Below are 16,383 nucleotides of genomic sequence, written 5' to 3'. Positions count from 1 at the left end.
TGATTTCCGTTCATCTGCACACTTTAAAACACAGGTTAAAGGATTGTGTTGCATTATTTACTTTATAGTTAGCGTATATTAATCACTGTATGTTATTTATATGTATCTGAGTCTTCACAATGAATAATTCTTATCCATTGACACAGGAGTGAGTCTTTTTAAATGCACACTCATGGATATTGATAGTTTTCTTTATGAATGAAAGTATAAAAGCCAGTGGAGAACTTGTTTCTAACCTGATAGGCACCTTAATAACTGATGAGACAAACTAAAACCAATTAATCTGTTAACAGGATCAGTGTTATTGGTGTATTTTGTAAAAAAAAAATAATAATGGCACCTAAACTTAATCTTGGCTGGGCATGGTGGCACACGCTTATAATCCCAGTGCTTGGAAGGCTGAGATAGGAGGTTTGTGGGTTCAAGGACAGCCTCAGCAACTTAGCAAGATCCTGTTTCAAAACAAAAATAAAAATAAAAATAAAAAAGAGCTGCGAGTGTAGCTCAGAGGTAGAATGCTCCTGGGTTCAATCCTAGTAACATACACACACACACACACACACACACACACACACACACACCTTGAACTAAGGGCTTTAGAAGACAAAAATTTCTTGAAATATGAGAGAGTTCATAATTCTTCCATTTGCCTTAGTTTTCAGGGACTCAGATCAGGCTTATCCTAGTACAGTTTTCATAAATTTATAGTAGACACTAAACAATTACTATTAGTGATATTAGAAGCCATTCTTATATGTAATATCACTTCTTGGAAGTAAATATAAAAGACAGTTTACCTAGGAAATAATCATATAGATAATAATTATATTAGTTACTCATTGCTAAATAGCATATTACTCTGAAGCTTGACAGCGTAAAACATCAAACATTTACTTTTTCAGTTTCACAAAGGAATCTAGATTTAGCTCAATGAGGTGCTTTTGGCTCAAGGACTTTTATGAGGTTTAGCAAAGCTGTGAACCCAGGACCTGGGCCCACAAGATGGCTCTTCCTGTGAGGATTCACTCACATGGTTGTTAACTGGCTCAGGTTCCTCATCACATGGGCCTTTCTTCAGGGCTGTTTTAGGACCTGGCAACAACAAGAGAGCTCAAGAGAAAGCAAGCCCAAGATGAAGTCATGGTCTTTTTAAATCTAGTTTTGGAAATGACATTTATGTCCTTCATTCTATTCATTGAAAGCAAATCAGTAAATTCAGGCCATGCTTAGAGGGGAGGGTGTGTGTATCAGTTGGTAGGAGTCACTGAAAGCTAACTACAGTTGATTGTTTTGCTTTCTGCTTGCTTCCATATTTTCTAACATCATCTATTTTGGACATGCATTACTTATATACTAAAGAAATAAAAATGTTAAAGGAAATGAAACTAAATCAAAGAGAAAATATTCTTACATCAGAAATGTTGATAGCCAGGCATGGTGGCATACGCTTGTAATCCCAGCATTCGGGAGGCTGAGACAGAAGGATCACGGTTCACTCACAGCTTCAGCTACTTAGTGAGGCCCTTTGCAACTCAGTGAGACTGACCCTGTTTCAAAATAAAGAATAAAATTAGGGCTTAGGTTATAGCTCAGAGGTTCCATCCAGAGGTTCCTAGGTTCCATCCCCAGTGCTGCAAAAAAAAAAAAAAAAAAAAGTTGATCACAAAAGTAATTTCCTTTGGGGGCTCTCTCACTAAGACAAGCAAATTGAATTAAGGATTTATTATTGACCTCCCAGCTCACATATTAGATCATGTCAGGAATCCAAATCTGAGATCACTAACCTAACATGGTTTTGTACAGCTTGCAAAAATTTGGTCCTGAAAAATTAAAGTAGCAAAAACACCTCATGGTGATATGAATATGTCAGCCTTTTTCTGTGGCCTGACAGTTTCCTTCTTGCTCTGTTTTCCATAGTATGCTTGAGAGTTCCACCCGGCTCGATGAAGAGCACAGGCTAATCGCCAGGTATGCAGCAAGACTGGCAGCAGAATCCTCCTCGTCTGTAAGTACTTTGAGTAAATGGAGTCACCTGTTGGCATCTTGGATTCTTGAATTTCATATTTTGTGTCCATTATTGTCATTATAGCTGGTGCTAACTACAAGACAAGTAGTGTTCATTTATTTATTGTTTGTGTTTGTTGCTGTATTTATTACATCTTGGTAGTGAATTCCCAGTTTTAAAATGGTAGGCTTGTTCTTGAAAAGAACAGAACATTTCCAGAAGTGTGTCAGTATGGCCAAGCTGGAAGCCCACACCCTCCTGTGCCCATCCTTGTCCCTGTGTGAGGACCCGAGGAAAGGGGTGAGGACTAGTACTGATTCTCCAGTGGGTTTTAAACTGTTATGTTCAGCAAAGACGACAGGTTTAAGGCAGAATAGTTGCAAATGTCATTTAAAATATACTAGTAGAGACAACAGGGTTCATATCTTTCTCCATTTGCCTCTATCTCTAAAGCAGAAGCAGCAATCAATTTGACACTGTTATTCAAAACTCATCTGTGCTGAATGGAGGACACTATTGACACATCACAAAAGACAGTAAACAGCTGGGGAGTAAGTGAGGGGGCAGCCACCTGCCCTCTCACCTGGAATGTTGCCTTTGTCAGGGTCATTCTCACATAGCAGTTAATTAAGGATCCCAGCCAGGGGAAGCCATGGCCCATCACATCAGCCCTGCACTTGCTCGCTATGACATCATCAACTGCAATACTGTTAGATATCACCATGATCAAGATGGGAAGGATCCAAGCATGCTAAAAGTTTACAGTCCCAAAACAAGACATGGTAAACAGGCATATTATTGGAGTACATAAAAATTTCAATACCACACATAAAAAATAAATATGCTAAAGAAAATCAAAGTCAACTGAGAGAATAGAGCTAGATTTTAGGATAAATAACTCCTTTAATCACTCAAAAGGAAAGGAATAAAAATATATTGAATGGAAAAATGAATCAATTGATATACTTGAGATTACCTAAAAGGAAATAAAACTTAAGGAAATTTTATCCAAACAAGAATAGTAGAATCTCCTCAAGTTAACTTGAGTCTGAAATGTACCCTACAAGACAATAAAATAAACAGTGAATTCAGGAACATTTTAAGTAATCAAATTTTTAATAGAATATAGCTAGCTAGGGATTAAAGATGGCAGAATAGAGGGAGACAGCATGCTTTAGGTGCTGAGACTCGAAACTCAACTAGTGGAAAGACTGTTTCTTGACAAGAGAAGAAAAGCAGCCAAAAAAACAACAATCAGAACTCGGTGGAATTGGAAGCTGCAGAGAAAAAAGGACTGTAAAGTGCTCTCCAGTTCTGCTGGGCCATTTCAACAAATGGTTTGGGAAAACTGGCTATCCGTTTGTTAAAAAAAAAAATGAAACTAAATTCTTACCTCTCACCCTGAACAGGAGGCAACCCGAGATGGATTACAGAAATGGAAGTTAGACCAGAAATTTTGAAACTACTAAAGGAGAACAGAGGTCCAACATTCCAACACTCCAATATTTAGGCACAGGTAGAAACTTCCTCAACCAAACCCCTAAAGTTCAGGAAATTAAAATAAGAATTAATATATAGGATGGCATTAAGTTAAAAAGTTTCTGTTCATCAAAGGAAACCATCAAGAGTTTAAAGAGAAAGCCTAATGAATGGGAGAAGTTCTTTGCCAGTTATTCCTCTGATAGAGGACTAATACCTAGAATATACAAAGAACTTAAAAGACTTTACCCAATTAAGAAATGGGCAATTGAATCAAATAGACATATAACAAAAGAAAAGATACAAATGGACAATAAATTCATGAAAAAACTGTCCAATATCATTAACAATCAGAGAGATTCAAATCAAAACTACACTGAGATTCCATCTAACCCCAATCTGAATGGCAATCATCAAGATGTCAAAAAGCAATAAATGATGTGAGGATCTGGGTAAATTGGAATTCTTCTACACTGTTGGTGGGATTACAAATTAGTTCAACCACTATAAAGGTGAGCTTGGAGAATCCTCAGAAAACTGGGAATGGATCCACCATTTCTGGATATCTTTTAAAAGGGGCTGAAATTGGAAAACTACAGTAATAGGTATTTGTATACTTATGAACATAGGTATTTGTATAACTATGTTCATAGAAGCACAATTCAAAATAGTCACATTATGGAACTAAGCTAGGTGTCCAACAGTAGATGAATAGATTACAAAATTATGGGATATTCACACAATGGAATTCTACTCAGCAATAAAAAAGAACAGAATTATATCATTTGCAAGAAAATGGAAGGACTTGGAGAACATGTTAAGTGAGATTAGCCAGTCACATAAAGTTAAGGGTCATATGTTTTCTTTAATATGTGGAAGCTCAAGAATAATTGGGATCCCAGAGGTAATCCAGATAATGGAGGGGAAAGCTCAATGGAGCCAGGGAGGTGGTCTAGGGGAAGGGGAGAATTAAAGAATTACTACCATGGGCTATGGGAACATATGTGAAAATACCAATGTCAATCTCAGAACTCTGTATGGGGAGATGGGGAGGGGCCTGGGCGAGGCCCACCAAGTACTCTTCCCATGTATGTCACTGTCAACATGATTTATCATGAGTCTGTAATACACCAATAAAAGCATATACGTTTTTAAAAAATTACAAAGAACACGACTCGCTAATCAACAAGCCAGTATGGTCTTTGAAAGAATATGAGACAGCTGGTTACAACGGCACATACCTGTAACCCTAGTACACAGGAGGCTGAGACAGGAGGATCACAGGTTCAAGGCCAGTTTTCAGTAACTTAGCTCTCAGCAACTTAACAAGGCCTTGTTTTCAAAGTAAAAAATTAAAAGACTGGGGGTGTAGTTTAGAGGTAGAATGCCCTAGAGTTCAATCCCCAGTGAAGAAGGAGAAGGAAGAAGAGGAGAAGAAGGGGAGGAAAGGAGGGGGGGAGGAAGAGGAAGAGCATTCCCTAGCCTACAGTTATGAAAATGTGGTCAGCTTTAACAGCCTTATAGCAAAATCATCTTGAACTTCAAACATGACTATATAAAAACTCACTGGTTTTGGTGCCTCTTAGTACTTTCTATATAACTGGACCCTAGACCAGAAATGAGGCTTTGAGGTGGCCAGAGCAGGGATCTACATAATAGATTTCAGGTGTGATGGTTTTAGTTTTTTTTTTTTTTTTTTTTTTTTTTTGGTATTGGGGATTGAACTCTGCCAGAGTCATTCTACCTCTGAGGACACCCCAGATCTATTTTATTTTCATCCTGAAACTAGATATCACTAAGTCACCGAGGGTCTCAGTAAATTTCTGAAGCTGTCCTCAAGTGATCCTCCTGTCTCCACCTTCCAAGTACTGGGATTAGAGGTGTGGGCTGCTGAAGACCAGCTCCAGCCAGTTCAGGGTTTCTCAAAGGTGGTGAGGAGTCCACGACTTGAGGGAATGAGAGACAGCCTTTTCTGGAGGCGTGACTCTGCTGTACAGAGTCAGTGCTTTATTTTTATATGCTTTTACATGGAAATATTTGATATTAACAACTTTTGACAAAACACATCCTCGATACACCTGGATGGATATAAACAACTTTTAGCAAAATATATTTTCAGTACACCTAGGTACATTTTGTGCTTTATCTGGAACAATTCAACCTGCCTCAATGAGTTCATATCCCAATACCCGAAATTATCCAAATTAACATCATACAAATCATTCTGGTTACCTAGCCACAAAGATCAATTTTATTCTAATTATTAACCTAACTAACAATGAGCTCTGCAAAGCATGTTCAAACCTAAAGCTAAACCAAAAGTACAGAAAACAAGGGGCTATTCCATTAGAAGGAACACAAAGATTTTAAGAAATCTTAGCCAGGCGTGGAGGCACACGTTTGTAATCCCTGTGCTTGGGAGGCGGAGACAGGAGGATCGCGCAGGTTCAAAGCCAGCCACACTGGCTTAGGAGACCCTGTTTCCAAATAAAAAAGTATAAAATAGGTCTGGGAGTGTAGCCTGGAGGTAGAAAGGTTTCCAGGAATCCCAGTACCACCAAAAAAAAAAAAAAAAAAAAAAAAAAAGATTTTAAGAGATCTTTAAGGGGCACAAAACATTTTACTTTTATATTTCATATTTTAAAATGCTAAATGTACAATTTATTTTCTTGAATTCTTATGATCTTTGATCAGAAAATACAAAAAAGGGAAGGCTCTGCCTAGTCTATCTCTCCATCACACATAATAAACTTTAAACAAACTTACCCTTAACTACTAAATGCTAAACTTACTATTTTTACTTCTAAAGTTAGCTGCTAATTTTATCTGTTATTTTTGACTACTAGGTATTCTATTAACTTAGTTTGACCCAACCACCAAATTTACACTAAACTTATTCTATTTCTCTAACATACAATGCCTACATCTAATTTTCTATAATACCTGTTAAGTTATTTACCAAGAGAACTCTTTTGTCTTTAGTGAGCAGGCACCAAGGAGGTCCCTGCCTACCCAACCCTCTGTAGGAATGGCAGAGTCCTGACATCAAGCCATTTTCCAGTAATATTAACTCTGTGCTTTCCATTCATCATACACTCCTGTACAGGAAAGTGGAGGATGGCTGGAGGTGGAAAAGTATCCTGATTAGTGCTAGTCCCCTGAGGGGGATACTACAGTCGACACCCTAACTTATAAGCAACATATGGAGGGCCTTGCACAGGAGGAATAATTTGCCTGAAGTTAACCTTTTCCTTTCATGGGTAAAACCTTAAGTGAGTTAGGTGTTGTAAGCAGAGGAGCAAAGAGCTCTTTTCTTTTCTATGTAGCTTCTTGAAAGTTTTCCCGTAGCCATATTCTTCTTAGTGCTATTCCCAGCACAATCTTAGGGCGTTTTCCATTCATATTCACATCAATTTTCAGATTATTACAAAACAGCGATCCTCAATCAAAACAATGTTCAAATTTCATTAATATTATCATTATTATAACTAAAATCAAGAGGGATAATGGCTTCAGTTTTGCCAGTCTTCCAGCCCTGCGGAATTCTCTTCCCAGCTGTGACCCTGTCGTACAGCAGGAATGGCGCCGCCTCCGCCAGTGGGCCACTACTCCTGGCTGGTAGTCTTATCTTTTATGAATAATATTCTGAAAAACTCCCTTCCCTCCCTCCTTCTTTTCCTCCTTCCCTCTCTTTTTGTGTCTCTTCTATTTCTATTCCTAGGTCATCAAAGAAGCTAAACATAATTACATATTTAAAGTATGCAAAAAGTAAAATATGCAGATGCAATACATATCCCTTTTCTCTTTTTTTTGTTTCCCTCTATCTCTACCTTTTGCCTGTCTTAGTCTGCCTATTTTTCTTTTACAAATTTTTCATTGTTTTTTGTTTTTGTTTTTTTTTAATAAGGCCTATTATATAGACCTGACCTAACATTTATAATTTCATACATTTAGAGACTAGTTTAAATTCTTAGTCCTAATTTTTTTTTCTTTTCCTTTTATAATATGGGAATTAAGCCCAGGTACATCCTACTTCTGAGCTATACCCCCAGCCATATTTTATTTTTTTATTTTGAAACAGGGTTTCACTAAGTTTCTGAGGCTGGCTACAAACTTCTGATCCACTTGTCTCAGCCTCCCAAGTACTGGGATTACAGGCCTGTGCCACTATACTTTACTAGTCCTAAGTTTTTAAAATCAAGGAAGTTAGATGCTATATATTTTTGCTCTTTAAAGAAACATTTTTTTTTTTACTATTTATGGCTTGACATTGTTTTTCTCCTTTGTTGGCTACTATTTATTGATTAAAAATTAAAGTAAAAAGAAACTTCACCCTTGATGGATTAACAAGTTACCTTGGGCCAAATATGATCTATTTTCATACAACATGAACTATGAACAATTTTTACATTTTGTGACAAGTGAAAATTACATAAAATTCAGATTTTAGTGTTCAAAAATAAAATTTTATTACAATAACATCATGTCTCTTGCTTACATAGTATCTACTGCTATTTTCATGATGTACCAGCAGAGATGAACAGTTGCTGTCTTGGGGCCTACTTTCATTCTTTTTTTTTTTTCACATTTCAATTATCGTTCCACTGTAGCATATAAGTTAACTTGAAGAATTTTGGTTATAACATTGCTAGGCTCATTCAGCAACTAATTTGTCTGGATGATTCCTGATCAATTAATGTAAAGAGCAAACCCATGACTAAAATCCATAATTGGCTCAGATAAGCTTCTGATAATACATAAAATATATGGAAGAAAGAAAATTTCAATGTAGTGAAGTCATAAGAAAAACCTGGATCACTGATCAATGTTGCAAACATCAAATTTAGCCATGGAAAACCATTTAGGATATAGAACACAGAGCCTCAAAATTTTCATTTGCAACACAAATTGTTTACTTGTTTAAAAGAAGTATGAAGTAGCCGAGCATGGTGGCACACACCTGTAATCTCAGAGACTAGGGAAGCTGAGGCAGGAAGATTGTAAGTTCAAACCCAGCCTTAGCTATTTAGGCCAAAACCTGCCTAAAAATAAAAATAAAAAGGATTGAGATGTAGCTTAATGGTAGAGCATGCCTGGATTCAGTCCTCAGTACAAGAAAGAAAGGAGGGAGGGATGGATAGAGGGAGGGAAAAGCAAAGTAAAAAATCAGAGACAAGCTTTATTTATTTGTTATACACATTTTTATTGAAAATAAATGGTATATATTTAAACTGTACTTGGGGTCCACTCCCCACCACCCTGTTTTCCCTTCCCCCCTCCCACCAATGATTGTCCAGGGTAACCATGCCATATTCATACTTTTACACATATTCAGATGTGGGCCCTCATTAATCAAGTTCAGCCTTCCTCCTCTCCTATCTTTCCAGTCAAACTTTGCTGAGATTTCCCTTCCATTATCTGGAGGCCCTCTGGTATCCCCTATGCTCCCTAGTTTGGGCATATTAGAGGAAACATATGTCCCTTCTCTTTCTGTGCTTGGCTGATCTCACTTAACATAATGCTCTCCAGGTCTTCCCATCTTCTTGCAAATGACATGATTTTGTTCTTCTTTATAGCTGAATAGAATTCCATTGTGTTTTTTCCCATAATTTTGCAACCCATTCATTTGTTGATGGGACCTGGGTTGATTCCATATTTTGGCTATTACAAATTGTGCTGCTATGAACATAGATATGCATATGTTGCTGTAATTCTCTGATTTCAACCCCTTTGGAATAATACCCAGGAGTGGTTGAGCTGGATCATATGGTGAATCTATTCCCACCTTTCTTAGGAATCTCCACACAGATCTCCATAGTGGTTGAACTAGTTTGCATTCCCAGCAACAGTGTAAAAGAGTTCCTCTTTCCCCACATCCTCACCAGCATTTGTTGTTTAATTTCTTTATGCTTGCCACTCTGACTGGGGTTAGATAGAATCTCAGTGTAGTTTTGATTTGCATCTCCCTGATGGTCAGTGATGTAGAACATCTTTTCATGTATCTATTGGCCCTTTGTATCTCTTCTTTTGTGAAGTGTCTATTTAGTTCAATTGCCCATTTCTTTATTGGGTTGTTTGTTTTACTAGTGTAGAGTCTTTTGAGCTCTTTTTATATTCTGGATATTAGCCCCCTATCAGAGTGGTGGCTGGTAAAGATCTTCTGCCATTCTGTAGGCTTCCTCTTTAGGTTCTTGATGGTTTCCTTTGATGAGAAGAAACTTTAAGTGACATTCTTTAAGTGACATAGACCTAGAAAAATCAATCATGAACTTTATATGGAGAAAGAAAAGATCCAGAATAGCCAAAGAAATTCTCAGCAATAAGAATCACACAGGTGGCATCACAATTCCAGACTTCAAATTATACTATAGAGCAATAGTAGTAAAAACAGCATGGTACTGGCACAATAACAGGTATACTGACCAGTGGATTAGAATAGAAGATACAGAAACAAATCCACACACCTTTAGTCAATTAATCTTTGACAAAGGGGCCAAACTCATATGCTGGAAAAAAGACAGCCTTTTCAACAAATAGTGCTGGGAGAACTGGCTATCCATTTGTAGAAAGATGGAACTAAATCCTTACCTCTCACCATGGACAGGAATCAACTTGAGATGGATTAAAGACTTAGAAATTAGACCAGATACTGTGAAGTTATTAGAGGAGGGCATAGGATCAACACTACAACATATTGGCACAGGCAGTAACTTCCTCAACAAAACCTCTAAAGCTCAGGAAATTAAAGCAAGAATTAACAAGTGGGACAGCATCAGAGATAAGCTTTATGAAAGCCAGACTCCAGCCAGTCTGAACCTTTTCTACAATTAGGTTTCTGGACATTAAAATCAGGATGAGTTTCTCTACATCTTTTTGCTTAGGCAGCTTAGGCAGCAGGTGCCATTTTTTAAAATTTTATATATATATAGTTTAATATATATATATGTATATATATGTATATATGATGGTACTGGGGTTCCTGGAAGTCTGGGCTACACTCCCAGACCTATTTTTATATTTTTTATTTGGAAACAGGGTCTCTGAAGCCAGCAAGGCTGGCTTCGAACCTGCGCGATCCTCCTGTCTCCACCTCCCAAGTGCAGGGATTACAAGCGTGCCACACCACGCCTGGCTAAAACTTTATATTTTTTGATAGAAAGATTATGATTTTTAAAACAATAAAAATTGGCTCAGAGGAATTTCTATAATGTGCCATAAAGCAAACAAAACAAGACACAGAATAGTGTATCTAGTATGACCTCATTTTTATAAAATAATCCCAAATCAGCCCTTGAATAAACATATATAGAGAGATATATAAAATATGATATGATATATGATATGCATTATTATGAGAATAGAGAAAGATACAACTTTAATATCAGTTATTAAAGCTGTTTGTTTAAGAATAATGGGCTTCTGTGTTATGAATGTAAAAGAAGTTAGATAGCCAGATAGATGAAATCATCAATGTAAAATTACATATAAAAACATTTCAACCAAAAGAAAAGAAAATCTTATTCCTGTTTTTAAAACTACTAAATCATTGATTAGAAATTTATTTATTTAATTTTTAAATGCTTTTATTTAATTGATACATAATTATACATATTTAGGGGATAGTACTATTTTGATAAATCTATAAAATATGTAATGATCAAATAAGAGTAATTCACATCCATCATCTCAAGTATTTTTCATTTCTTTGCATTGGAAGCATTCAAAATGCTTCTAGTTATTTTGAAATATACAGTAAAAGTAATCAAATAGTAGTCAATTCTACTAAATAAAGCATTATCTCAAGTAAAACGTTTTTTTTCAGAACTGGGGATTTGAACCCAGGGGCATTATACTTTTGAGTTCCACCCCTAGACCTATTTTTTATTCTTTATTTGGAAACAGGGTCTTACTCAGTTGCAGAGGGCCTCACTAAGTAGCTGAGGCTGGCTGCAAACCTGCGATCCTCCAGTCTCAGTCTCCCAAGTACTAGGATTATAAGCATAGACCACCACACCTGGTTAAGTAAAACATTTTTTTTTTTTTTTTTGGTGGTACTGGGGTTCCTGGAAGCCCTTCTACCTCCGGGATACACTCCCACGGGCTACAGTCCCAGACCTATTTTTTTAACTTCTTTATGTGGAAACAGAGTCTCTTAAGCCAGCGAGGCTGGCTCCGAACCAGCACGATCCTCCTGTCTCTGCCTCCCAAGCGTGGGGACTACGAGTGTGCGCCACCACGCCCAGCAAGTAAAACATTTTTAAATGAGCCCATGTTGACAGAAAAATTTCAATGGGAACTGCATTGTAAGAATAAAATAGCTTTGCAAGTACTTTTGGGAAACCTCTAAAATACAAATTCCCTGTCTGATGTATCTGCCTACCAAAGAGTTGTGTTCTGTTTTCCATTGCGTACATATGTTCTAAGTCTGCAGAAAAGTTGGCTCTTAGGTAAATGTATGTCGATTTAATTTTATGTTTCATCCTTTATTTTAATGGAAAGTTTCCTCTTCCTTGCCTGTGTCATCTCATGACCTCTGTCTTCCCAGACTCATGTGGGTTCAAATTCCAGTATTGAATCATGTAAACTATGTATTTTGCAGCAGCCAGCTCAGCAGAGAAGCGCTCCTGACATCTCCTTCACCATCGACGCAAATAAGCAACAAAGGCAGCTGATTGCAGAACTAGAAAACAAGAACAGGTAAGGCTCTGCACACACCCGCCCTCCCGCTCAGGGTGTACATGCGCGAGTAACCTACCGTCCAGCTTTAGTCTACGGGATTTCTATCTTGTATGCATATTTTGTTTTGTTTTGTTTTTTGGTACTAGAGGTTGAATCCAAGGGCATTCTATCTCCAAGCTACACCCTCAGCCATAGTATGTCTTTAATTTAAAACTTTTTTGTACTGGAGATTAAACTCAAAGGTATTTGAGTTTAAATGCACCCCCAAACTGCACCCCCAACCCTATTTTATTTTATTTTTCTTATTCTGAAGCAGAGGCTCATTAAGTTGCTGAAGGCCCTCACTAAGTTGCTGAGGCTGGACTTGAATCTGTGATCCTCCTGTCCCAGTCTCCCAAGTACTGGGATTACAGGTTCCAGTATTGTTATTGGTTTTACTTATTTATTGTTGTTGTTTGTGTGTGTGTGTGTGTGTGTGTGTGTGTGTGTGTGTGGTACTGGGAATGGAACCCAGGGGCTTTCTACCTTCGAGCTATACTCCCAGACCTATTTTTATATTTTATTTGGAAACAGGGTCTCACTAAGTTGCTGAGAGCCTCACTAAGTAGCTGAGGCTGGCTTCGAACCTGCGCGATCCTCCTGTCTCAGCCTCCCAAGCGCGGGGATTACAAGCGTGCGCCACCACTCCCGGCTATTATTGTTGTTATTTTTGTCATCATTTTACCAATCTGCTTCTCTTTTCCTTCCTTGGGCTAAATGGCTCAGTCATGGTTCCATCCTGGGAACCTGTAAGTAGAACTAGCTGGAGATACTAAATCTCAGGAAGTTAACTCTAGAGGAAATTTGAAAATCCTAGCTCGGTGATTTTTCAGGCTGAGCTCTCTGAGACCTGGGAACCCTGCAGAGGTGTCTGAAGAGGAGAGTGGAGCGCAGGCAGCACAGGGCCACTCTTTCTTTGACTATAGTGGCTTCCTCTGACCTAAACAGAAAATGGGTTTCCATGGAAGATTTATTTTAAAGAAATAACAGCACCTTCTTACACCATAGTGGTAACTATGGAAGCAAAGAGAAAAGCTTCCATCCTTCTTATCATACCCCTGGAAAGTGCACTGACTCACTGGTAATTAGCCTTTGATTCCTGTGTGTGTTTGTGAAGCAGACAGATGTATTAATCAGCCTTTACCATGGAAAACCACCAAATGCATCTCTTTTGGTTATTTTGAGATATATAATAAATCGCCATAAACTATAGTTATCCTGCTGTTATCGAACAATACAATGTATCCCTTACTAACTGTATTTGGTACCCATTATTCAACTGGAATTTGAAGGTTCCCAACACAAAAGATGCTTATTACCCTGATTTGAGCATTATAAGTTGTATACCTATATCAAACTATCACATTGTACCTCATAAAGATGCACAATTACCATACATCCACTAAAATCCTTTCTTAAGTAGAGAGTTCTACCCCTTGATCACCGAACTTACCTTCTGTTTTAGAGCTTTGTTCTGTCTTACTGACTCTTGACCATTTTGTTGAGTAGGAGATTGACACCCAAGTCCCCAAGAACCTGAGTCTTATAACCTGGCTTAATGGCTTCCAATTCACTCAGGAATAATTTACCTTGCACTAGGTACATAGCATTTATGTCCAGCCTAATGTCCACCAAAATGCAGGGCAGCCAGGCCTCAACATCAGTCATAGGCTGACACATCTCTCCCCCCTGACGGAGGTCATCCCGATGGCACTCCGTGTCAGACTCAATTACAGAGAAGCCTCTTAAAAGCACTTTCCTCTTAAGGCTGCCCCCATTGAGATCCATTGTTAATGCTGAAAAGAGAATTTTTACCTAACTGGGGGCTTCTCAAATAAATTCAGCGAGGAGGATGTTATTCTTGGTGAGAGAATGAGGTTATTTAGTTTGGTGAAATGAGCACCATTTATCCTTATTTTCCCTCCGAGCGCCTCTTACATGATAGCTGTAGGTACTTTACGGCGTCAGAGTGTGATCATAAATAATAGCGGGGTACATTTTTGTCTCTTAAGCAGAGCACTCATCAGGGTTGGACCCATTACCTAGAGCTAGCGTGGCCTGGTGGAGAGATGGTTAGCCCCCGAGATAACACTCAGTGACACCCCGCAGAGTTTTCTTGGTCTGGATGGGCCAGAGATGACGTCAGCCTTCCCCTTGCCCACAGCACTGTCTGGCTCCGGCCCAAGCCATCAACACAGAGAGTCTGCTGGTTAGTGGAGGTCAGTTCTGCTCCCAAGCCCAGAAGATCCCTCTCTGTTTTGTTGGACTGATCTGCTCAGAAGTTAGAGTTCTAGAAGGTAGCTGACACTGGTCTCTTTCCTTCCTCTCTCCCAAGAGAAATCTTACAGGAGATCCAGAGGCTGCGGCTGGAGCATGAGCAAGCGTCCCAGCCCACACCAGAGAAGGCACAGCAAAACCCCACCCTGCTGGCAGAACTGCGCCTCCTCAGGTAAGAGGAGGTTGTCTGGGGAATAGAAACCCTGCAAATCTGAATGCCATCTGCCCGTCTCCAGCCAGGAAGCAAACCTTAGCCACCCAGCTACCCACATTTGTTTGGTTTTCGGGTTTTGTTTCTGGTTTTGGTCCTGGAGACGGAACCCAGAGACGCTTTACTATTAAGCTGCATCCCCAGCCCTTTTTATTTTTTTTATTTTGAGACAAGATTTACTTAAGTTGCCCCAGCTGGCCTTAAACTTGCACTCCTCCTGATCCAGCCTCCTGAGTAGCTGGAACTACAGGTGTAAAGCACCACACCTGGCCTAGGTGCATGTCATCTATGGCCAGCCCGATGTTTACTCAAACATAACCCCAAATGTGGATGAATGCACATTGGGTACTAAGTACTTAGCTCACCCCAAACATGAGTGAACCCACTTTGGGTCCAAGTATACCCCAGGTATACCCACAATTCTGAATCATACTTTTCTTTTTAAAATAGCATACATCTAATTGCTGAGATTTGGGCGATTTGAAGAGAAGTTTATATTTTATTATTTTGGGGGGAGATACTGGGGATTGAACCCAGGGGCATTCTACCTCTGAGCCACACTCCCAGCCCTATTTTATTTATTTATTATTATTATTGTTATTATTATTATTTTTTTTTGGTGGTACCGGGGTTCCTGGAAACCCTTCTACCTCTGGGCTACATTCCAAGACCCTTGTTTATATTATTTATTTGGAAACAGGGTCTCTTAAGCCAGCAAGGCTGGCTTGGAACCTGAGCGATCTTCCTGTCTCAACCTCCCAAGTGCGGGATTACAAGGGTGCGCCACCGTGCCCGGATTAATTTATTTTTTATTTTGAAACAGGGAGGGTCTCACTAAGTTGTGGAGGGTCTTGCTAAGTTGTTGAGGCTGGCCATGGACCTATGATCCTCTTGACTCAACCTCCCAAGTACTGAAATTACAGATATGTACCACCATACCTAGATGTGTTTTATTTTTTTTTTATTAAATACAGACAAAAGGAAACAGTGTTCTTTAGGTCAGAAAAATATTTCACTGGAAAAATTTTAAATCAGCTCTTTTCAGTTGTTGTCAATAGTGACAATGTGTTTCTCTCACAAATGTTCAACCGAACAAACACATACACAGCCAAATAAACAGTTTTCTAAATTTATAGTTTTGAAATAAACCGTTTTCCTAAATTTAAATATTTACCTGTAACCCATAAAAGAGAATCTGATTTTCCCAATATCATGATCCCTAGCTTTATATACAGATCTTAAAAAATAGATGTCATCTCTTCTTATTCTGCAAATTAATGATAATACCTAGCCTTCTACAGTTTGTCATCACAGAATATTTGAATTAGAAGAAACCATCGGAGGTCCTCTGATAGCTGGATATGGTGGCTCACATCTGTAATCCTAATACTTGGGAGGCTAAGACAGGAGGATCGCAGGTTTGAGGCCAGCCTCAGCATTGCAGTTACTGATTTTTATCCCTCAGTTTGGGTGCCAAGTGCATCCCAGGGGTCTCTGTAACTCTAAATCATACTTTTTATAATAAGTATAGATGCCTCTCACAAACACTTACCTGACTTAGTGGCTTTTTCCCCTCTATACAGAGTCTAAGTTAAGCAGGTACTGTGTGGCTGCGTTTGAGTGAGTTATCCCCTGCTGACTGCAGTCACGAATGCTCCTGGGCCCATCCCAGCCCTGCCCTTCACACTTACTA

At 38.7% G+C, this 16,383-nt stretch overlaps 1 protein-coding gene across 8 annotated transcripts in view; it reads left to right on the top strand.

The window, feature by feature from the left end:
- The window catches only part of DTNA (dystrobrevin alpha), a gene marked incomplete at both ends in the record, with an annotated part of 145,520 nt that overhangs the window by 97,283 nt on the left and 31,854 nt on the right, over positions 1–16,383 (top strand). For 6 of the 8 annotated variants that reach the window (XM_080714375.1, XM_080714374.1, XM_080714373.1 and 3 more), the window contains 3 exons: positions 1,918–2,005; positions 12,084–12,181; positions 14,538–14,651. In XM_080714375.1, coding sequence (XP_080570501.1) covers positions 1,918–2,005; positions 12,084–12,181; positions 14,538–14,651 — 300 coding nt within the window. The remainder of the gene's footprint in view (positions 1–1,917; positions 2,006–12,083; positions 12,182–14,537; positions 14,652–16,383) is intronic. The other 2 variants (XM_080714379.1, XM_080714381.1) reach the window with 2 other exon arrangements.

Source organism: Muscardinus avellanarius (genome assembly GCF_963383645.1).
Source record: "Muscardinus avellanarius genome assembly, chromosome: 17".
Taxonomy (NCBI): Eukaryota; Metazoa; Chordata; class Mammalia; order Rodentia; family Gliridae; genus Muscardinus; species Muscardinus avellanarius.
This window is presented reverse-complemented; position numbering and strand designations above follow the sequence as displayed.